The following is a 23910-nucleotide window of genomic DNA, read 5'->3' on the forward strand; positions in this document are numbered from 1 at the left end:
CCTCTCCTCTCCTCTCCTCTCCTCTCCTCTCCTCTCTCTCCTCTCCCCTCCCCTCCCCTCCCCTCCCCTCCTCTCCTCTCCTCTCCTCTCCTCTCCTCTCCTCTTGTCTTTTTCTTCCTTTCTCTATGGCTTAGGTGCATTTTATTTGTTTTCTTTCAGAATTATTCTACAAAAGAACTAAGTTAAAACTCAAGTCTTTGTCAAGAGGGTAAGAACAACTTTCTCTTTCCCAGTGCCCACCACTTGTCCCCGTGTTCCTCAGTTGTGTCACGGCTGCAGTGCATGTGGGTAGAGCGCTTACTACTTTCATCTCACACCTAGCCCCAAAACGGAAGAGACCCATCACCTAGTGCCCCCTGCCCTTAGCCCCCTCCCTCACAGATTGGTCTGGGTTACAGGAGTCCATGGTAAGAACTGTTGGGATCCAGTAGGAGTTCTGAATCCCAGAAGGCCATGGTGAGGGCACAGCCCGCGAAGAATACTTACTCATCTAATTTGTTGCCCCTGTGAATGCTGTTGGGCCCAGTGCAACAGTCACAGAAGCAAGCTGCGCATTCTCTGTCCAGATAGAACCAGGACTTGCAGCCTTAGCCAGAAGCTGAGTAATATAGTGCAGGTAAATACAGTCATACTTGAAGGGGCAATGACCATCCTACCATATGAAGAACCAGCATTGGATTTGGATGGTCCAAGCCTTGAAGCTCCTGACGAGTTGCTTCTTCTCAGCCCTCTTGCTCGCCCAGAATTTGTTGGGGCTGATGTTGCTAGAATGGACATGATACAGGGGACAGGCCCTGATGATGTCTTGTGGGAAGTCCTGTCACCTCTTTTGCCAGGTGCACAGGCAGCTAGGCAGTGGGCATGGGTACAGCCTGGCAAGATACCTCTGACTTGTTCCACACCCTGTCCATGCAGATGCCACATGTGACGCCCTGACTGTCCTGCTCCCTCTCAAGGTCAGGACTGAAATGGGGTCATGAGCTCCCAGGCAGGGTCTGCCTTGGGCTGAGACTCCTGAGAGTAGTTATGATCCCTGTCATCAGATGATGGAGTCAGGGACTTCCAGAAACAGCCACCAACCTCCCTGCCTTGCTGTCCAATCCCTCCATGTCAGGCTCTGTGCCCCAGCAGCCCTGCTCAGCCCTCGTCCAAAAGCACAGAAGTCAGGTAAATGGACCCCGACTCCCACTCCAGGCCACCAAGGGCTATGAGTGCTTACTGCTCTATCTCCATAGAAACAAGCTTCCCAAGGTGTCTGGGTGGCTCAGTCGGTTGAGCGTCCAACTTTGGCTCAGGTCATGATCTCATGGTTCGTGGGGTCAAACCCCTCTTCGGGCTCTGTGCTGACAGTCAGAGCCTGGAGCCTGCTTAGGATTCTGTGTCTCCCTCTCTCTCTGCCCCTCCCCCACTTGCATTCTCTCTGTCTCAAAAATAAATAAACATTAAAAAAAAAAGAAAAAGAAAAGAAACAGAAGCTTCTCTGGAAATAGGGACACTTTCCTGTAGTGAGTAAACATTACCTGGATCACTAGTGACAAGCCCCTTGGACAAAGTTTCTGCATGGTGGTTAAGAGCAGGGACTGCTCTCCCCACCATGGATGCTGCCTTAGGGCCCCGCAGGGTCCATTCCAACTGAAGCCCTAGAAAGAATCCTTCTTTCTTTTTAGTATATATTTTAGTATATCTTATCTCCTGGATTAGTTATCTATTGCTGCATGATAAATTATCATACAGTTTCTTTGGGGCAGACATTCTAAAAGGGTTCATCTAAAAGGAATGGCTTAATATCTGCTCCAGGAAATCTGGAAGACTTGACAGGGGAGCTGGAATCTTCTGAAGGCTCGTGTACTTCAGAAACCCAAAGTCACTGAAACCTTTTACTTTCTGCAACTAACCAAGTTCCAAGGAGCTATGTCAGTCTTATTATCAAAGAAGACAGCATATTTCAGATTCATTCAAATGTTGTATCAGTGTTTTGTTCCTTTTTTTGTTGGAGTATTCTTTATTGTACGGATATGCCACATAATGCTTATCCATTCACCAAATATATACATTTGACCTGTTTTCAATTTTGAAGTATATACCTAATACTTTTATGGCTATGTGCATACAGGTTTTTGTGTGGACATTTATTTCATTCTCTTGGGTGTCGAGTGGAATTGCTACCTTATAAGTTCATATTCAATGTTTATAAAAAGTTCCAATCTATTTTCCAAGGTGATTATGCAATTTTATATTTCCATCAGCTGTCCTTTCTATCAGCAATCCATTTGATTTCTCTGAGCAATGATTTGTGAATTTCAGTTTATAAGTCCTGCATTTATTTTGTTAAATGTATTCCTAAATATTTTATTATCTTTGATTTTAATGTGAATTGAATTTTTTCTCAATTTCAATTCTAGTTTGTCATTTGCTGCTGTTAAGTATGTAATTGCCCTTTTTAATACTACCCTCTTATCTCATGGCCTTGATATACTCCCTTATTATATCCATTAGTTTCTTTGGGGATTCTTCAGGATTTCCTACCTATAGGGTCATGCCATTTTTTAAACAAAAGTAGTTTTATTTATTTCTTTCTGATCTGGATACTTTAATCTTTTTTTAAAATTTATTTTCACTTAATTGCATTATATAAACCCTCTAGTACAATGGTGAATATAAGTGGTAAGACCAGTCAATTTTGCACTGTACCCAGTGTTAGAGAGAAAGCATTGACTTTTTCACTGTCGAGTATGATGTTAGCTATGGGCTTCATGAAGACAGACTACATCACGTTGAAGAGCTTGCCTCCTATTCATTACATTTTTAGAGGATTTAAAAAAAATTATGAATGGCTGTGTGATTTTGTCAAATGCTAAAATTGTGAATCTTTTTGAGATGGCCATGTGTTTTTTGTTTGTTTGTTTTCTTCTATTAATATGTGTTGTCAATTTATTATTCTTGGACATTAAATGAATCCTGTATCTTTAGGATAAATGCTATTTGGTCATTATGTAGTAATTTTATATGACCTGGAAGTGATTTGTTAACCTTTTATTAAGAAATTTTTGTACTTATGTTTATGAGTGAAAATAGGTTATACCTTTGTTTTCTTGTGATGTTTGGATTGGCTTTGGTATCAGGATACATACAATGAATTGGTATTTACTTCTCTATATTCTGAAAGTTTGTGAAGAATTGGTATTATGTGATCTTTAAAAAGTTATTGAATCCCCCCAGTAAAGGCATGTTTGCATGACTTTTTTTCTTGGTTTCAGATATTTTTAATTACAACTTGATTTTTATTCATTTGTTTAATGTATATTAAGATTTTGTATTTCTTTTCAAGGTCAATGTTGGTAATTTGTGTCTTTCTAGGAATTTGTTCTGTTCATTTATGTTGACTAGGTTTTTTGGCATAAATTCATAATATTCTTTTATAGGAATTTAACTCATTTATGATAAACAGTGATTTTTTTTACTTCATTCTTTGTTTTTGTAATTTGAGCTTTAGCTTTTTTTTTTTCTTAGTTGAAGCTGCACTTGAAAATACTACTAATAAACAATTCTAACTGAGACCGACTCAGAAAGCTAAGGGAGCTGACTGAGATATTTTCAAAGGGTGGGGAAAGAATATTTAACAAATATCTTTGAAGGGATTAAGGATAAAAATAATTTCCTGATTTTATGGTGTGAACTAAAAACTATTAATAAGTTAGTTATGAACTATAAAGCAACATGGATCAATAATAATTGGATTTAAGCGATTTGACTACTAACAGCACAGTAACTAATCATGTAGGATTTTGGTTATTTCAATTTTACTAAACTTTTTTTTAATTTCATTTTTTTTAATTTACATCCAAATTAGTTAGCCTACAGTGCAACAATGATTTCAGGAGTAGATTCCTTAATGGGCCTTACCCATTTAGCCCATCCCTCCTCCACAACCTCCAGTAATGCTCTGTTTGTTCTCTGTATTTAAGAGTCTCTTCTGTTTTTGTCCCCCTCCCTGTTTTTATATTATTTTTGTTTCCCTTCCCTTATGTTCATCTGTTTTGTATCTTAAAGTCCTCATATGAGTGCAGTCATATAATATTTGTCTTTCTCTGACTGACTAATTTCACTTAGCATAATACCCTCTAGTTCCGTCCACATAGTTGCAAATGGCAAGATTTCATTCATTTTTACTGCTGAGTAATACTCCATTGTATATACCACATCTTCATCCATTCATTGATCAATGGACATTTGAGCTCTTTCCATACTTTGGCTATTGTCGATAGTGCATGTGCCCCTTTGAATCAGCACAACTGTATCCCGTGGATAAATACCTACTAGTGCAATTGCTGGTTCGTAGGGTAGTTCTATTTTTAATTTTTTGAGGAACCTCCATACTGTTTTCCAGAGTGGCTTTACCAGCTTGCATTACCACCAACAATGTAAAAGAAATACTCTTTCTCCACATCCTTACCAACATCTGTTGGTGTCTGAGTTGTTAACGTTAGCCATTCTGACAGGTGTAAGGTGGTATCTCATTGTGGTTTTGATTTGTATTTCCCTGTTGATGAGTGTTGAGCATTTTTTCATGTGTCGGTTGGCCATCTGGATGTCTTCTTTGGAGAAATGTCTATTCATGTCTTTTGCCCGTTTATTCACCGGATTATTTGTTTTTTGGCTGTTGAGTTTAATAAGGACTTTATAAATTTTGGATACTAACCCTTTATCTGATATGTCATTTACAAATATCTTCTCCCATTCTGTCGGTTGCTTTTTAGTTTTGCTGATTGTTTCCTTCACAGTGCAGACACTTTTTATTTTGATGAGGTCCCAGTAGTTCATTTTTGCTTTTGTTTCCCTTGCCTCTGGAGATGTGTTGAGTAAGAAGTTGCTGTGGGCAAGATCAAAGAGGTTTTTGCGTGCTTTCTCCTCAAGGATTTTGATGGCTTCCTGTCTTACATTGAGGTCTTTCATCCACTTTGAGTTTATTTTTGTGTATGGTGTAAGAAAGTGGTCCAGGTTCATTCTTCTGCATGTCGCTGTCCAGTTTTCCCAGCACCACTTGCTGAAGAGACCGCCTTTATTCCATTGGATATTCTTTCCTGCTCTGTCAAAGATTAGTTGGCTGTACATTTGTGGGTCTATTTCTGGGTTCTCTATTCTGTTCCATTGATCTGAGTGTCTGTTCTTGTGCCAGTACCATACTGTCTTGATGATTACAGCTTTGTAGTATAGCTTGAAGTCCGGGATTGTGATGCCTCCTGCTTTGGTTTTCTTTTTCAAGATTGCTTTGGTTATTTGGGGTTTTTCTGGTTCCACACAAATTTTAGGATTATTTATTCTAGCTCTGTGAAGAATGCTGGTGTTATTTTGATAGGGATTACATTGAATATGTAGTTTGCTTTGGGTAGTATCGACATTTTAACAATATTCTTTCTTCCTTTCCAGGAGCATGGAATCTTTCCCCAGTTTTCTTGTGTCTTCTTCAATTTCTTTCATATGCTTTCTATATTTTTCAGTGTATAGATTTTTCACCTCTTTGGTTAGATTTATCCTAGGTATTTTATGGTTTTTGGTGCAATTCTAAATGGGATTGCTTCCTTGATTTCTCTTTTTGTTGCTTCATTTTTCATGCGTAAATGCAACCAATTTCTGTGCGTTGATTTTATATCCTGAAACTTTGCTGAATTCATGAATCAATTCTAGCATTTATTTGGTGGAATCTTCTGGGTTTTCCATGTAGAGTATCATGTCATTTGCAAAGAGTGAATGTTTGACATCCTCCTGGATGATTTGGATTCCTTAAATTTACTAAATTTATATTTGAATTTCCTCACTAAGTATTCAGTGATAACGAGTTTCTACATGGCAAAATGTTGATAATCATGCTCATGCTAAATGGTGTCTAAACAAATTACATCATTGTTGTCCCAAATACAGATTAGCCGAGTCAGACAAAATGGTCATGATTTCCTCAACATCATTTTCTGAATTATATGCATCAATGAAAAAACTCTGTATTACTCTAATAAATTACATTCTCTTGTACGAAGTTCAGTGCTTACTTGAGTGCAGTAGTTCTTGAACAGAGTTGTTACTGCTTCCCCAACTGGCATTTAAACACATAAGGTCACATTTTGAAACCTTAATTATGAAAGAATTTACAAATATACAATAGAGGAGATAATAATATAATGAAATCCATAAACCCATCGCTCATTTTTGACAATATGAAGTGTCATTTTATAGCTGTTCTATTTTTTTCCCTCAATCCTTATTTGGGCCTTTATTTTTTTAATTGCCACAATGATGACCGGTCACGTTTAATTTTAAGTAACTCCACAAGTCCTCCAGGGCACAGGAAGATCTCACACAACAAATTGTATTAGCTAAATTACCAAAAGCATCTTTTTGAGAAATACTTTTAATAATATGATGTTACAATAGTGATTATATTTTTGTGACCTATTTACTCATTAGGCAAATGTTAAAATCTATATTGCAGAAAGATAAATAATTTGAAATGACCAAAAGGGAATTTCTCATGGGTAAAAACTGGCTTAAATTAATTTGAATACCATGCTTACACATTATAAAGGTAAATCTGCATTAAAAACACAATTGCACCAGAAGTCTCATCCCTTTTGGAAGACAGCCGATCCTCACCCCAGCTTCCCAAAATAAAACTCTGGTCCTGGAAAAACAAAATAAAAATAACAGTTTCCTTTTTATATGGCCTCAGGACTTATACTTCGATACTTCACATGTAAAATGGAAAGTGGAGCATGATTTTTGTGTTGTATAGAAGTTGAATAGGTGAAGTTAGTCACATGAATTTACTAAACCAATCTGTAACATTAATTTCTTGTCTATTTTTTTCAATAGCTAAATACATTTCAATTTTTTTTTCTAATACACAGTATGTAACAGAGTTTAAGAGCACTAATTTGGAACTAAGAAACCTGGATTCAAACCCCATCTTGTTAGTTCCAACTTGTGATTTTTGCATGAGTCACATCCCCTAACTGCTCCCCAGCATTCTGACACTATATGTATCACTATATACTGTGAACCCTAAAAGCGTTCATCTATGTAACATGTTTTAGAATATAGGTACACTGTAAGCATTACATCGTATTAGGCATTAATTCTGTTATTTTTTATAATCTCTAGCTTTTCTTAGGCATGTGAACCAAGTTTAACCAAATTGCTGACTTTTACTTACATACTATGCTATAGGAGTAATTAACACCAATAATAGATGTGGAACCAAATAACCTCCATGAAATTCACTTGGTAATACAAGTAATGCAATTTACCAAAGGTGATCTAACATTTCGTATAGCACCACCTCCTATTTAATACAACCTATGAAGTAGGGATTATTAGTACCTTGTGTTTTACATGAAGAAACTGAGTTGAAGGTAGATCAGGTAACTTGTGAAAACAACCAGACATTTTCTATCAAATAAGATAATTCCCTCTGGCCAATATAAATTATTAAATCATAGATAATTTCTGCATCCTTCACCAAGATTACCGATACACCTTCTATAAATACATCCCATATTACAAAATGCACCATTCATCCTCTCTTTGTGTTATCTGTGTCTGTACTGGTACATGATGACAGATTTCACTGTGTCACGTGTGAATATGTGAACATTTATTACGATGCTGTTTATAGCGCCTATTATTTTCTAATAAATCTTAGTACTGCAGGATCAACTTAGACTTGTCAGAATCACTTATGTATTGGGATCTTGTAGGCTTCTTTAAAAAAATTCAGAAAGAGGTCTAAAAGAATACTAACATTATGAATCTTCAACAGCACTGCAATGAAGGATTTAACAGTCAGTAGGGAAGTCATGGTGCCATATACATGGTACTTGGATTTCCATAGACCTGGGTTTGAATCTTAACCTCCCATAATCCTGCATGTGTGACTCCAGGCAAGGTCCTTCAACAATTTGAGGCAGTTTATCCATATGTGAAATTTAATAAGGTAAAACTTTATAACAAATAAGGTAAAAGGTGCATTGTTACGCCTTACTAATTTAATTTTATCTAGTCTTCTTCAATAAATGACAGGAGGCAGATAATATATCAGGGGCTGGAGCTACAACTTGTGATTGGATTTTGGCAGAAACTTTTTCAAAACAACATTTTTTTTTATACTGAAGGAAGAAAATCTTGTTTATTCTTTCTTATCACCAGCAAGCAATTTTATGGTGTATATTAGCTTTCCATAATCTATGTCTTTTACTTCCTTAAAGCTGTATTTTAATTTTTACTTTTGAAAAGCCCTCTCTCCTTCATTCTTCTTGTAATTTATCATCCTTTTCAGGAAGAATCATTTTGAGAGAACTTTTTAAACATAGATGATCCTACTCAATAAAGTTTTAATTATACGGACACAACATAGAAAACATGTTTTATCCAGTGAAAATTATCACTACTGGTGAAGATTGGTTCTGTGAACTAACTCTTGTATGATGGCTACACGTTTGACAAAATACTAGCCAGATGGTTGACCTTATCTTTGGCGGTGAGTGAATCTCAGGGATGAACCCTGATACAGTTCACTCCTGGTGCTCTGAGAGCAAAGCACTGATACCTTACTTATCCATCCTTTTATTGTTTATGTTTGGCAAAACACCTCAAATTTTCCCGTAAAAGAAGGATCCCTTAGATTCTATATAATGGCTAATTAACAAAAAAAGTTAAGACCATTTACTATAAAAGCAATAACTGACCAGATTTTATAATTGTCTGTTTTTTTTATGTTTTCAATAGGTAACCCGTTATTAAGCAGCAAAGTCAACATATTGATTAATGTCTTAGATGTCAATGAATTTCCTCCAGAAATATCTGTGCCATATGAGACAGCTGTGTGTGAAAATGCCAAACCGGGACAGGTAACTTATTCATATTGTTAACTAATAGCATATGAAGACATACTATATGCATGTGTTTTAGGTTATAAGCCCACACATGAAAAGACACACACACACACACACACGCACACACACACACACAGATATCTGTGTGTGTGTGTGTGCGTGTGTGTGTGTGTGTTTACATTAAAAAAACCCACAACGGATAGTAAATTCAAAAGTTAAGGGTGATTTATGGATGTACAAGTAACACCACAGGAGATAAAGTGATGCTAGCTTAGTGAACATTCTTTGTATAACTAAAAAGCCTAGGATTGCAGATCTGCTCTGTTTTCCTTTCCTTTACTGTGGAATTTCCATGGACTCTGTGACTATAAAGAAGCAAACAAATTGAGAATGCATTCTTCTAGTGTTTCTTGCTTTGGTCACATGCTTTATGAAGAGGTACAGAAAAGCTCTATAGCCCATTAAAAATTTAAGGCTTCTTTCTTTGGTGGCCTTGAGTAGAACATCTGGATTACTGAAAATCTCTGAATTATATTTTCCTTATTAAGTCAATATTGTTCTGATTCTAGTGGGAGATCTCATGAGGGAGGACACCATAGTTAAAAAAGTTTTATCAAAATCCTAGAGTTAATGTGAGTGGTGTTGGGTAGCCAGTTTTTGTTTCTATACTATTACAGATGAGTGGGTAAAATAGCATACCATGTTATAATGTAATATGATGGTATGATATGACATGATATGATATGATATGATGAATCAAGAATGAGCAAATGATGAGAGTGTGTCAGAAATAATAATATGATTAACCCAATACTGTGCACCTAGGTCCAAAGGAAAAATAGATCAGTATGCTTGGTTTGCTTTCTATTTTAATCACCTTTAAATAGCATAACTATTCATTTAAATAAATTTGAAGTTTTAATTCTTACAGAAAAATTTTAATATTTCAAACACTATCATTATTCAAAAAGATCATTCTTTAATCTTCAGTATTTGTTTCAATTTGAATGCATTAAACTGATTTGTAGCAAATCTGTCCCATAATCCTAATCCTGTGATGTCCACTAGCTAGGTAGCTATTAAATTCAAATTAAATAAATTTAAAAATCAGTGTTCTCTTTCACACTAACCACATTTCAATTGCTCAATGGCTGTATGTGATGAGCGGCTACCATTTTTTTTCCATGTAGATATACAATATTTCCATCAATACTGAAACTTCTAGTGGCTTGTGTTGCTCTAATCCTTTCTCTGATAATTTGGAGAAAGTATTAATTTTATTACAGCATGACTTGTATAGTCAGATTTCCCATTTGATAAATTTGCATCCTTAACTTTGAATAGACGCAGAAATGCAGTAAAAGGTTTAACCCTCTATCCCCTTAAATGTACCCACAAATTACATGGGATAAGCTCACTGCCTGCTTTAGTGTCTGAAATAGAAGCACCTGATAAATGTTTAACAAATAATAAACTGATTTGTTTATTTGAGAATGTATTAAGAGGTTTTCTGAAATTCCACAGTGTAGCAATTTCTCATTTTCCAGACCTCTTCACCCTCACCCCCATAACCAATCCTCTACTTTTTTAAAGATAATTAGGGATTTAATTCTTTTATACCAATCAGACTCTTGTAATGCACACAATGAAAGTCCTTCGGATATAGAATTCCATTCGGTGCTTCTCTGCTTGTCTAGTAAATGAGTTTAAAAAGTTGGGAATAGTAGAAATGACCTGAGGTAACTTGTTTTTCTTACATCTGGACAAAGTGGTAGGTAATCCGTGGGGTCCTTGGACGCTCTTTTTCTAATAAACATCTGTTGGGCTTTCTACTGGGTCACATTTATGTACAAAGCACAACCCTGAAATATTACTAAGTTTTAAGGGAGTGTGGAATGTGAGCATTTTCTGCTTTTGACCCAGCCATCTTCCCATTGTCTAAGAATTATGCATAGGAACTGTCTATCTTTTCTGGCCTCTAATTGAATATGTATGTATGCAAGTATGTATACGTGTATATATGTGATATCTGTCAAGAGACAACAGGAAAAGAAAAGGATGATACTATCTAAATCAACAATGGTGAATCACTGAAGTGTGAGCGGTTTTTTACTTAGCGTAATGACTCCCACGTGTCAATTCCAGATAAGTGCCAGTTTATACCAAAATTTTCTTCTCTGCTGTTTGAAAGGACATTGCTTCATTCTAAAGTTATGTTCTTGATATTTTTTGGTGTTAAAGAACTTTAATTTAGTAAGTGATTATGCTTGCTGATAGTAGTTAATGGCAAAACAAAACAAAACACCTGGCAAATCAATCCCTTAATAATTTACAGAAAATTTATGGATGGGAACTATGATCTGATTAAGCATATGGATTTATGTGAAGGAAAGTTGAAGTTTGATAGAAGTGGGACCGATTTACACTGAACTAGAGACCTGGATTTCTCATTAGAAAATCAATTTGTTGGGGCGCCCGGGTGGCTCAGTCGGCTAAGCGGCCGACTTCACCTCGGGTCATGAGCTCATGGTCTGTGAATTCGAGCCCCACATTGGGTGAGCACTATGCTGTCAGCTCAGAGCCTGGAGCCCGCTTCGGATTCTGTGTCTCCCTCTCTCTCTGCCCTTCTGATCATGCTCTGTCTCTCTCTCTCTCTCCCTCAAAAAATAAACATTAAAAAAAATAAAAAATAAAGTAAACCAATTTTTCAAATTACAAATTACCAATACTGCTTCAGGCACTAAATTTCCTAGTATGTATGCTTATGTGTGAATGTGTGTATGTGTACGTAAGCCTACATGCACACAAATATATGGGGAGGTAGAACATAGTACTAAGACTGGGTTTTAACCATGAAATGAAAACAAAAAAGTATCAAATAAATCACATGTTTAGGGGCCCCTGGGTGGCTCAGTCAGTTGGTTGTCCGACTTTGGCTCAGGTCATGACCTCACAACACGTGAGCTTGAGCCCTGCATCCCACGTCGGGCTCTGTGCCGACAGCTCAGAGCCTGGAGCCTGCTTTGGATTCTGTGTCTCCCTCTCTCTGCCCCTTCCCAGTGCTTCTCTCTCTCTCTCTCTCTCTCTCTCTCTCTCTCTCTGTCTCTCAAAAATAAATAAGCATTAAAAAATTAATTAAAAAAATAAATCACATGTTTAATGTCATTGTGCTAAGACACGATGTGTGCTTTGCCCACTGTGACCACAATGCAGTACTTGAAATGTAAGGTCTTCCTTTGGCAAATTCAAACTTAGTCTAAAAGAGTCATCACCTGAGCAGTCCTCTGCCCTCACCCTCTTCTACACACAATTCCTGAAATTCTTTCTGATGCAAAGCCATTGCATATGTTAATAAATAAAACCTCAAAGCCATTATAATTTGGTTATCTGTGTAGTGAATTATCAATTTCACAGTTTGGCTCTTAGAAGTTATTTTTAATCTCCAAATTCTTAAGGGCACTTTACTGAAGTGTCAGAATTTTAACTACCAGACATACAACCTATGGGAGAGATTTAGGAAAAATTTTAAACACGATGGTTAGTGTTTACTTCCTAAAAACATTTTATGAGAATGCAATTAGCATTCTGGCCCGTTGGGAGGGAACAAATAAAAGAACAAAATAGGATATACATCCTTTGAATTTCTCTTTCTCAACATTTTATTTATTTATGAAAATAAAATTCATTCTCACAAACGTAACTATACTAAAATTTTGCTGTCGCAAGGGCTTTTAAATAATCAGCGATTTTCTTTCCAGTAAGCATTTTCGTATTTATGTTAGAAAGCATTTATTTTATTTAGTTTAAAATGCAAGCAAGTGCATTTTAATTTTATTTTGCTTATTAGTGAGAATTTTCAATGCCGTTAAGCTTTTTTTATTTTTATTTTTATTTTTTTAACGTTTTATTTATTTTTGAGACAGAGAGAGACAGAGCATGAATGGGGGAGGGGCAGAAAGAGAGGGAGACATAGAATGGGAAGCAGGCTCCAGGCTCTGAGCCATCAGCCCAGAGCCCGACGCTGGGCTCGAACTCAGGGACCGTGAGATCGTGACCTGAGGTGAAGTTGGACGCTTAACCGACCGAGCCACCCAGGCGCCTCAAGCTTTTTATTTATGCAGATATTGATTTGGAATTGGCCCAGACCCTATAATTGTACCTGCCATTACGAACTGTAAATGTTTAGATATTTGTTTATAAAAATTATTTGTAGGGGCGCCTGGGTAGCTCAGTTGGTTAAGCGGCCGACTTCGGCTCAGGTCATGATCTCACGGTCCGTGAGTTCGAGCCCCGCGTCGTCGGGCTCTGTGCTGACAGCTCAGAGCCTGGAGCCTGTTTCCGATTCTGTGTCTCCCTCTCTCTGACCCTCCCCCGTTCATGCTCTGTCTCTCTCTGTCTCAAAAGTAAATAAACTTTAAAAAAAAATTAAAAAAAATATTTGTAAATAATTGGTCCACTGATATGAATCTTAAAAAAGTCATTTATCTCTCCTTGCATGCATCACTGAATAAACTTACTAGCCTGGGATGTCAAGTTCCCTTTGAAACTCATGACTGACTTCAAGTTTCATCTCAACTTTGTTTCAGATAATTCAGATAGTCAGCGCTGCAGACCGAGATCTTTCACCTGCTGGGCAGCAATTTTCCTTTAGATTATCACCTGAAGCTGCCGTCAAACCAAATTTTACAGTCCGTGACTTCAGAAGTAAGTTTAACCGCATAAAAACGTACCTCTTGCCAGGTAACTTTGTAAAAGGGCGCAAAGGTAGCAACCCATGTTTTTCCTAGAAGCACTCAAGTTCATAAAATGTAGAAATCCATATATGAGAAATACGAAATTCTATGGCTAGCAGTAAATTAAATATTTCACCTATATAGATCGTATCTAATGAGGCAAAACGCTTCCATTTATAATGTGGACGGTCCCTTAACGAGTCAAGCCAAAATAGCCTATCTGGGAAATTGAATGCTTTCTATGTTTTAAATGTATCATTTGTTCCACGTGCGCATTACTTGTACAAACAGGTAACTTCTTAGTAATTGGTTTGTTTGAATAACATACAGTACATCACAGGTTAAGAATACAGGCTTTGTAACTAGTATGGCGGAAATTTTCATTCCCACTCCATTATGTCCTCAATGGCAGACTCTCAATGTATGAAGTTATACTACATAATTTTAAACTCATAGTTGAAATAAATCAACCTCATAGTATTTATATTAAATAAATTAATACATGCAAATCATTTAACGCAATACCCAAGATTATTTTAGTGATCACCTCTGCCATCATATCTGCACTTCTGTGTCTACCACGGTCATCATCACCACTGCTTCTGCTCCTAATGGTATCACATCTGCTACTGTGACAGCCACTACAAAAATACAAAGGACACTGGATATATTACAGCTAGGTACTGGCCAGGTGTTCTTACATTATTAATTCTGTGACTGTGGACATTTTATCCCTTCTAAGTTTCTTTAGTTATGGAATGGGAATTAGAAACATCTGAGTTCATAATATTTGATGGTAAAAAGCTAGTTTCTTACTAAATTCTATGCTTATAAAACAAATGAGCAGATTGTGATGAGATGATAATGACTGACAGAAGTCAAAGATTGTCTGAAAAAAATTTACTTGTCTGTAAATATTTAGAGAAAGGAATCAGACATTTTGTCACAGAAGGAAATTCAGTAGGGTTTTCTCCATCTAATAGTGTAGCGTGAAGAATGGCTATAAATGCAGTAGGGTCCCAAATATGAAAGGCCTTATAAGTAGAGACACCACATATTTTATTATGAAAGCTAGAATACTTTGGAGAATAGACACGGACGATATTAGTGATTTTAATTAGAACAGCTCACATAAAATAGGACTGCCCAAGACAAACCAGAACATGTAGTCACCCTAACCAGAAGCCATTTAAAGACATTATAACTTTGGAAAGGTTTAGAAGAGCATAATATGTTCAAATTTGCATTAGGAAGATCAGTTTGGTTGTAGTTTGAAAAAGACAACAGAAGGATATAGGATTACTTGTGATGCTATTGCAGGAGGGGGTGAAAGTGTGTTAGATTAAGGTAATGGCTCATGGAGATAGGTGGATAGAGACAGAAAGTTGTCGGGCTTGATGCTAGATTCCCTAAATTCTGGATGTGAATACAAAGGACAAGAAGACTAATCAGACCTCCAGATCCCTGGCTTAGGCAACAAAGTAGATGGACACATCATTCAGGGACATAAGCATTGACTATCTCCCCTATTGTATGGTTGTTGGGGAATTAATATCTCATAATATGAATTAGATCATCTTGCCTCATAGCGATAGTGTTTTGTCTCAGTCTGAACATTGTTCGCTATTTAAATATGCCATTTATTATATTCCCCCTTTTATCTGAACTTACATTTTAAGTGTAAGTGTAAGTCTTTAAAAACTGAATAGAAACTTTTTATGACCTCACATATTGACCTCACCTCCTCCCCCCCCCCCCCAACCAGGGGTAGACTATTTCAGTTTTACTCACGTTGCAAATTTCAATTCTACAATACAGTGGTATCAACCATAGCACCATGTTATAGTTACCATGGTATACCTTGTTATACCCATTCATCTTATAATTGAGATTTTGTATCTTTTTGCCCATGTTTCCCTATTTTCACCACCCCCAAGCCCTGGCAACCCCATTTGTGCTCTCTGTTTTTATGGGTTGCTTTTTGTTGTTGTCATTCTTTTTTAGATTTCACCTCTAATGTCATGTGCAGTATTCATCTTTCTCTGCCTGGCTTATATCACTTAGCATAATGTCCCCCAGGTTCGCTCATGTTGTCACAAATGTCAATATTTCCTTCTTTCTTACAGTTGAATAAAACTTCTTTGTGTGCATATATATTAATAGTTATATGATACACATAAACTTTTTCTTTATCTGTTGTGCAGTAGAAACTATTTTAAGAGTGGAAATGAGGGGCGCCTGGGTGGCTCAGTCAGTTAAGCCTCCGACTTCAGCTCAGGTCACGATCTCACGGTCCGTGAGTTCGAGCCCCGCATGGGGCTCTGGGCTGATGGCTCAGAGCCTAGAGCCTGCTTCCGATTCTGTGTCTCCCCCTCTCTCTGCCCCTCCCCCGTTCATGCTCTGTCTCTCTCTGTCTCAAAAATAAATAAACGTTAAAAAAAATAAAAAAAAAAGAGTGGAAATGAGGTTTAATGTCTTTTTTCCCATCATGAACAGCACAATGAATTGTATATGGTCACATATCAATAACAATAATGGGTTGAAAATTCAGTAATCCCCTTTTCTGGGGGAGTATGTTCCCAGACACCTAGTAGATTCCTGACACCGAACCACAGGTAGTACTGAACCCTGCATATACATGTCTTCTACTATGCACAGATATCTATGAAAAAATTTAACTTATAAATTAGACACAGTAACAGCAGTAATGAAATAGAACAATTATAGCCATATGCTCACATAAAAGTTATGTGAATGTGATTTCTCTCTTTCTTAAAATATCTTGTGCTGTATTCATCCTTCTTCTTCTTGTGATGATGTAAGGTGATGAAATGCTTAGACAATGAGATGAAATGAGGGGAAAGACATAGGCATTGTGATATAGCAGTAGGCTACCCTTGACCTTTTGACCACACATCTGAAAGAGGATCATCTGCTTCCAGGCCTAGGTTGACTTTGGGCAACCGAAAACAGAGAAAGTGAACCCATGGATAATGGGGAGGCTAAACAATAACAAAAGGGTAGGGTACATTTTGATATAATGTGTTCAAGAATACCAAATCCATGGCTCCTCAAGTACACATATATCAGCTTCTCCAACCTCCTATTCTTACGTTTCAAATTTTAATCCTGACTGTTCCTTTTCCTCAGCTTCAGGTATTCAACCAGTTGCTGAAGATTTCAATGTTAATTCACCTAGTCCACATTTCTTTGTTCCTACTCTCATCATCATTATCTGGCATTACTGAGTCTGGCTGGCCATGCATGTTATAATAGACATTTTGCATCTTGGTATTTTTTTTTCAATTAAAAAAATATCCCTATGTAATAACCAAGTCGTCTTCCCATGCAAAACAATCTTATCAAGTAACTTTTTCTCAACTTAGTGCTTCTAATGTAATGAATCTAGAGAATCTGCCTAAGTTTTAGTTGTTGAAATTAGAATATACAAATAGATGAATGAATATTACTGAGTTAGCAACATTGTCTGACAAACTTGTATTTTAATGAGTACTATATTTTTCTAAAATTAGTTTCCATGATTCCAAAGTGGATATGATGTATGACTATAATAGGTTAAATATTAATATATTTTTTATTTATTTATTTTTATTTTTTTAAAATTTTTTTAACATTTATTTACTTTGGGACAACGAGAGACAGAGCATAAACGGGGGAGGGGCAGAGACAGGGAGACACAGAATCAGAAACAGCCTCCAGGCTCTGAGCCATCAGCCCAGAGCCCGAGGCTGGGCTCGAACTCACGGACCGCGAGATCGTGACCTGAGCTGAAGTCGGACGCTTAACCGACTGAGCCACCCAGGTGCCCCAATACATTTTTTAAAATAAATAGTAAGATATGTGTAGGAGTTACTTTAATAGACACAAAAAAGAAAGGGTGTTTTGAATAAAACCATATTTCCACTTGTATGTGTAGAAATACAATAAGTAAAGAACAAATACATGCAAAATAATACTTTCAATAGAAGTATTAATTGCATTTATATAAGATTTTAAATTTTTATTGCCTTGGATTATTCTAAGTAAATATGGCTGTTTTTGATTTTGTCAGAATTAAAATGAATCATTTTTGTACTTATATTAAAATGGTGAGTATTTATGTTTAAAGTTTTTAGTGAATCTAGATGTTTTTAACACATTTTTTTCCTCTTTTTCCTATACTAATGTGCAAAAGTGAAAAATGTAGATACAGATATATATAGATATATTTTACCATATACATAGCTATATAGCACAGATTCAGATCCAGGGAAAATAATAAGTCAAATGGGAAATTGGTATTTGTTATATTTTAAATAATAGGTTCTTAGGTAAGGTATTTTACAGATTCATACTTTGTAATCTTTGCTCTTGTAGCATGTAAGAAAACACCCACAGTTGTATTTTTTTTTTCTGAATGCCATTTTGATGTTAAAAAAATGAGTCAAGTCAACACACTTCTTGCTTTATAACCAGTTTCTATTCCTTCTGAATTGAAAATATAAATCTTATACCAGATAAGATTAATGTTTCTTCTTTTCCTAAGGATTATTTTGATTACATTTGATTACATTTGGCAGCTCTTATAATAATAAAAGAAAGAATTAAAATATGGGTCTATTTTGCTGATGCAAGAACAGCTTCCTACCGTTTAACAGATACCAACCTTTCAGATTTGAAGTGAAGCTTTTAGTAACCGTCTTATCATCAATGTCTTGTTTTGTAGACAACACAGCTGGAATTGAAACCCGAAGAAATGGATACAGCCGCAGGCAGCAAGAGTTGTATTTCCTCCCTGTTGTAATAGAAGACAGCAGTTATCCTGTGCAGAGCAGCACAAACACCATGACTATTCGAGTTTGTAGATGTGACTCTGATGGTACCATCCTGTCTTGTAATGTGGAAGCAATTTTTCTACCTGTAGGACTCAGCACTGGGGCTTTGATTGCAATCCTACTGTGCATTGTTATACTCTTAGGTTGGTTTCAATATTAATCCCATATTCTCTCTCTCTCTCTCTCTCTCTCTCTCTCAATCTCTCTTCTCTCTGCCTCTGTCTTCACAATACATGTAAATTAGTTTTTCTTCGTTGAGATGTCACATCTGGATAGAAGAAAGATTAACTACATTGAATTCTATTTTTTATTAATATGAATTTTCTATTTAAGACTCTTTGTATATATAGCACTAAGAATAAACAAATAACATCATCAGAAACACAAGAGTACATTCAAGCCCTTGGGGATTCCAAGGAATAACAGTTTGTTGCACATGCCACAGTGAAATTTTCTATAACAGATATCCCATTTACAGCAGTGTTTTTATAATTCATCTTATATTCCAGTAATTATTGCTATCTAATAAGATAGTACATATCTTTAAAAATATACTAGATGAACCATGGCTCTCCAATGCCCATTCAATAAAGGAAGAAAAGGGAAAAGACAGGAAAGAAATGAAAGAAAGTAAAATCATTCCTAACTTTTTTTTCTGTTTAAACTGCCAGCCAAAAGCAGTTCTCATTCTGCTTTTTTCACAGCTCCACACATCAAAATTCTAACCACCCTCCCTAGAAAAGAACACACTAAAACATCCAGAAGCACTGCAAAGGAAAAGGATTGAAGTAACGTATTCTGTAACATCTCTGTGAGAATTAACATAAATCTACTTTAGGGGTTTCCGTCTTTCATCCATTCTGTTCAGCTGGCTCCATTCACTTATTAATTCACTGCCAGATTCACAAAACTAGAGAGAGCTTTTCTGTTTTGCCCATCATTTCTTTAAGTTCAAATTGCGACAGAGGTAGAGCTGGGCACTGTGGAATCCGTTTATATATGCTTCACAAATGTAGATACATACATTTATCTTTAAGATAGAAAATTAAAAAAAAAAAAAACAACCTAGGATGTAAAGCATGGAGTAAGGCATTATATGACAGTTTTTGGAGAACATTCTCTAAGAAGCTCATGTCAGTTTGGAAGTTGAAGTTCTGGTCCAATTTGCATAGTGTAGATACTAATTCACACAAGTAACATTGGTGTGTGGAAAAAGATTCAAAATAACATTCTCACACCTGAAATTGAACACCATCAGTTAGGTGCTTAACCTCAAATCAAGGGTTCCTCTTTCATGCTTCTTTCTTTCAAGGAGCCACCAGAGTCCCAGAGTGTTTCCATATCAACCTACCATGACTTGGCATGTTCTGGATGCTCATTTGTGGCCTGTTTGGCCCTTTTATAGTGTACTGTGTCGTCTTGCTCTGCTCAGCATCATTTTGCCCCACTGTCTGTTACTCATTCCTCCCAATAGTTTCTGAGTGTCCACAGTGCACTTGCCCCATTTTAGCACATGGATTTGCAAGTCCACAGCAGTGAATGTTGACATTTCTAGTTCTGCCATGAAGAATTCTTAAAAACCCAACTCTTCTTGGACCTCTTTAACCAATCCCAAACTCCTTCACATCTTCCCATTTATTCTGAGTCATCTTCTTATCTTTCCTGGGATGAGGGGAAGCACGAGTGTCCTGTGGTGTTTAGGGATCTTTTACGGGGCCCTCAGACACATCAGCTAGTAGTCCCCTTCTCAGCCATAGCAACTCCAAAGCCATTTTAGGTGTAGGCCTTCTCTGTGAGGTTTGCAGTTTCTGGCTCATTCCCCAGGTGAGCAATAGTCTTTTTTCATGTTGGGACCTCCTTAAATCCTGGGAAGAGTGCAGAGTGCTAAACATCTCTTAGAGGCCCATCGTATAAAAGCTCTACCTATATCTCCTTCCTCCTTCCAGTTGGTCAACCTTTAATTTGGGAGGAAGAGGGAATAAATGAGCTTTCCTCATCACGCAATCTCCTCTAATTTCTAATCTGTTGACAACAGTCTTCCAGACTCTACTGTAGGAAATCAAACATACTGTGACTTTCAATCTGTTACCCCTTCTGTGGAGGAGAGGGGGTTTTATGATGACCAAAGTTGAGCACTGACTTTATGATTTGAATCTGTGCCCTTTCGCTTCTAGAGGAACTAAACACTTACAATTTAGTGGTTGCTGGGCATCAGCCAGGAACAAAGAAAGATTTAAGTGAGAGCATATAAATTAAATATTTCAAAATTCTATCATGAATGAATGCAAACTGAACACTGGGAATTTGATTTAGAAAATGTCTCAATATGTTAGGACACAGAATTGAAATAATTAGAAATCTCAGTTGACACAGTTTATAAAACTAAGGCCCTCATATTCTGTACTCTTCCTTCCTTTCTCCTCTCGTTCCTTCCCTTCTTTCTTCCCTTTCTAAAATGTATCACTTTGAAAAGTCATTTTTACAAGAAGATGTGGGTTTATTTCATTAGAAATGCAAGTAATGTTACAGCTAGGGAATCTAGCTATAAATAATATCTAAGTGTTACTTATGGGCAATAATATTCAAGTTTTATTATACCAATACTATACAGCTCTCTCTATGCTTAGAACAAGCATTCTTTCTTACAAAATTTTGTAACACACCCTTTTTAACTGCCGCTAAAATACTGAAATATAACACAAACTAAATATAAGACAGTCATTGCTTGATTTTGTGAATAATTTTGCTAAGGTTTCTTGTTAGCTACAATTTGAAAATGAAGTGGAGCTTTACACGATGAACAGTGTAAACATAGATATGATCCTTCTGGATTATAATATGTCTACTTTCGGGGCGCCTGGGTGGCTCAGTCGGTTGAGCGGCCGACTTCGGCTCAGGTCACGATCTCGCGGTCCATGAGTTCGAGCCCCGCGTCAGGCTCTGTGCTGACCGCTCAGAGCCTGGAGCCTGTTTCCGATTCTGTGTCTCCCTCTCTCTCTGCCCCTCCCCTGTTCATGCTCTGTCTCTCTCTGTCTCAAAAATAAATAAACGTTAAAAAAAAAAATTAAAAAAAAATAATATGTCTACTTTGAAAATCATCAACTACATATTCTCAACGTGCAACTTTTGTCTTGTTCTAGCCATCGTTGTACTGTATGTAGCTCTGCGAAGGCAGAAGAAGAAAGACACTCTAATGACCTCGAAAGAAGACATCAGAGACAACGTTATCCATTATGATGACGAAGGAGGTGGGGAGGAGGACACGCAGGCTTTCGATATTGGTGCTCTGAGAAATCCGAAAGTGATTGAAGAAAACAAAATTCGCAGGGATATAAAACCAGACTCTCTCTGTTTACCTCGTCAGAGACCACCGGTGGAAGACAACACAGACATAAGGGATTTCATTAATCAAAGGCTGCAGGAAAATGACGTGGACCCGACCGCTCCACCGTACGATTCGTTGGCTACATATGCATATGAAGGAAATGGATCGGTAGCAGACTCCCTTAGCTCTATAGACTCTCTCACCACGGAAGCTGACCAGGACTACGACTATCTGGCAGACTGGGGACCCCGCTTTAAAGTCTTGGCAGACATGTTTGGTGAAGAAGAGAGTTACAACCCCGATAAAGTCACTTAGGGCAGAGGCGAAGGATAAAACACAACCAAATGGAGAAATTTAAGAAAAGGAAACACAAATAGAAATCACACACACATACACACACACAGACACACACATGCGTGCACACATGTGCGCGCACACACACACACACACACACACACACACACCAGGCTTTATAGGAACACAGTCCTTTGATTACCTGGTCTCTAGCAAGTTGCTATATTTATCATATTGTCAGTTTTGTTTTACTCTGCAAACACAAGATAAATCCTATTAAATGTACTCGCTTGGTTTTGTTTTGTTATTTTGGAAACACACTGAGACAAGCTCAGGCCTATTAAATACAATTTACTGACATGACAACATAGAACGGAGATAGCTATGTGGCATCACGGTGGAAGAGTGTTAGATTTTTCTTAATTCCACTAAAGTGCCTATTGAAACTCTTATCATTTAAAGTGGTGTCCAATGCACTCTGCTGTGATGGCATTACAGGATTCAGAGATACAGAGGACAGAAAACAAAGACGCTGTCTTTATGTCAAGGAAGCAATAGCAACATGCTGACTTCTAATTCCTTTTGAGGAAAAATGAAGAATACTTTCTGAACTCCATCTTCTTATAATTCAGAGGTTTTTTTTTTCTTTTTTTAACTGTATGCCAAAACACATTTGTTTTTCCTACCCTTTCAGAATATTGAAATAAATGCGATAATATCAAATTCAATATGTAAGTCCTGAATCTTAAAAGCAATGTTTGATCTTCACATTAGTTCGTATTAAAGGTGATCAGCAAAATGTTGCTTTTTTTCCCAAAAAAAGACATTTTAAAAAAGGAAATTAAAAAAAATCCCTCTTTATGAAGAGAGGCCTCAGGGCTGAAACCCCACATCAAAATAAATATTGGTTTTGTGTTAATACTGTGCTGGTGTGTGGAAGGTTCGTTTTAACAAATCACCAGATTATTAACGTGTTCAGTCATAGATAAATTTTGAAGTTGCGTTTCTACGAAAATTATTAAGGAAGAAAGTGCCATTAATTCAAACATGGGAAGAGAAATTCATTACAGAGCTTCTCAGAGTTTCTTACAAACTAGTGATTTTTTTTTTTTGATGAGCAAAGAAAATAAAATACATATCAAATGATACAGGATGGATTTATAGCGTGTCTAAAAATATTACATATTATTAGACAAATAAAAAATCAGGGATTTCAGAAAATTCAAACCAGTGACTAATTCCTAAGATGAACACAAATGCAGAATCAAACAGTTGGTTGATTTATTCAATCAACATGGATTTCAACTTTGTAAACATTGTTATTAATGCTCACAGTTGCTTCTTTATGTGATCATCTACAATAATTCCAATATAAATGATCCCATATAACTCTTCTTTAAAAACTTTTACTTTTTAATTTGAGGCAGATTTCTGAGAAATGTTAGATTTTATAAGCATACAAATACACTACACTCATATACTTTACTTTCAAGTGAACTGTACCCTATCTAGAAATGCACTTAACAAAACAGATAACTCCGAAGTGATGATATATTTTCTTAACAGTATAATTATACAAGTGACTACTGAACTATTGAGACTATCTCTAGGAAAAAATAAAATTTGCTTATAAGATCCACCATGAAAATGTGGTCAATATCTAGCTGTATTTATGAAACATTTATGAATATATTTATATTATATTTGCAAAGTTGTAAAAGAATTCGCACATGGGAAAAATGGGTAGAAATATGGATAGTATAGGCAAATTGTATTCAGTCCTATTCATTATTAAGTATTACTTCAAAAAATATGTAAGTGATAATTATGCAGTGGCAATT

At 36.5% G+C, this 23910-nt stretch overlaps 1 protein-coding gene across 1 annotated transcript in view; it reads left to right on the top strand.

Annotated features, from left to right (window-relative positions):
• The window catches only part of CDH12 (cadherin 12), a 268774-nt gene extending 245846 nt beyond the window's left edge, over positions 1-22928 (top strand). Inside the window, exons 8-11 of the mRNA XM_049648261.1 lie at positions 8776-8897; positions 13469-13586; positions 18342-18593; positions 21591-22928. Of these exons, the coding sequence (XP_049504218.1) occupies positions 8776-8897; positions 13469-13586; positions 18342-18593; positions 21591-22090 (992 nt within the window). The 3' untranslated portion in view covers positions 22091-22928. The remainder of the gene's footprint in view (positions 1-8775; positions 8898-13468; positions 13587-18341; positions 18594-21590) is intronic.
• The last annotated feature ends 982 nt before the right edge of the window (positions 22929-23910 follow it).

This window comes from Panthera uncia (assembly GCF_023721935.1).
Source record: "Panthera uncia isolate 11264 chromosome A1 unlocalized genomic scaffold, Puncia_PCG_1.0 HiC_scaffold_17, whole genome shotgun sequence".
Lineage (NCBI taxonomy): Eukaryota > Metazoa > Chordata > Mammalia > Carnivora > Felidae > Panthera > Panthera uncia.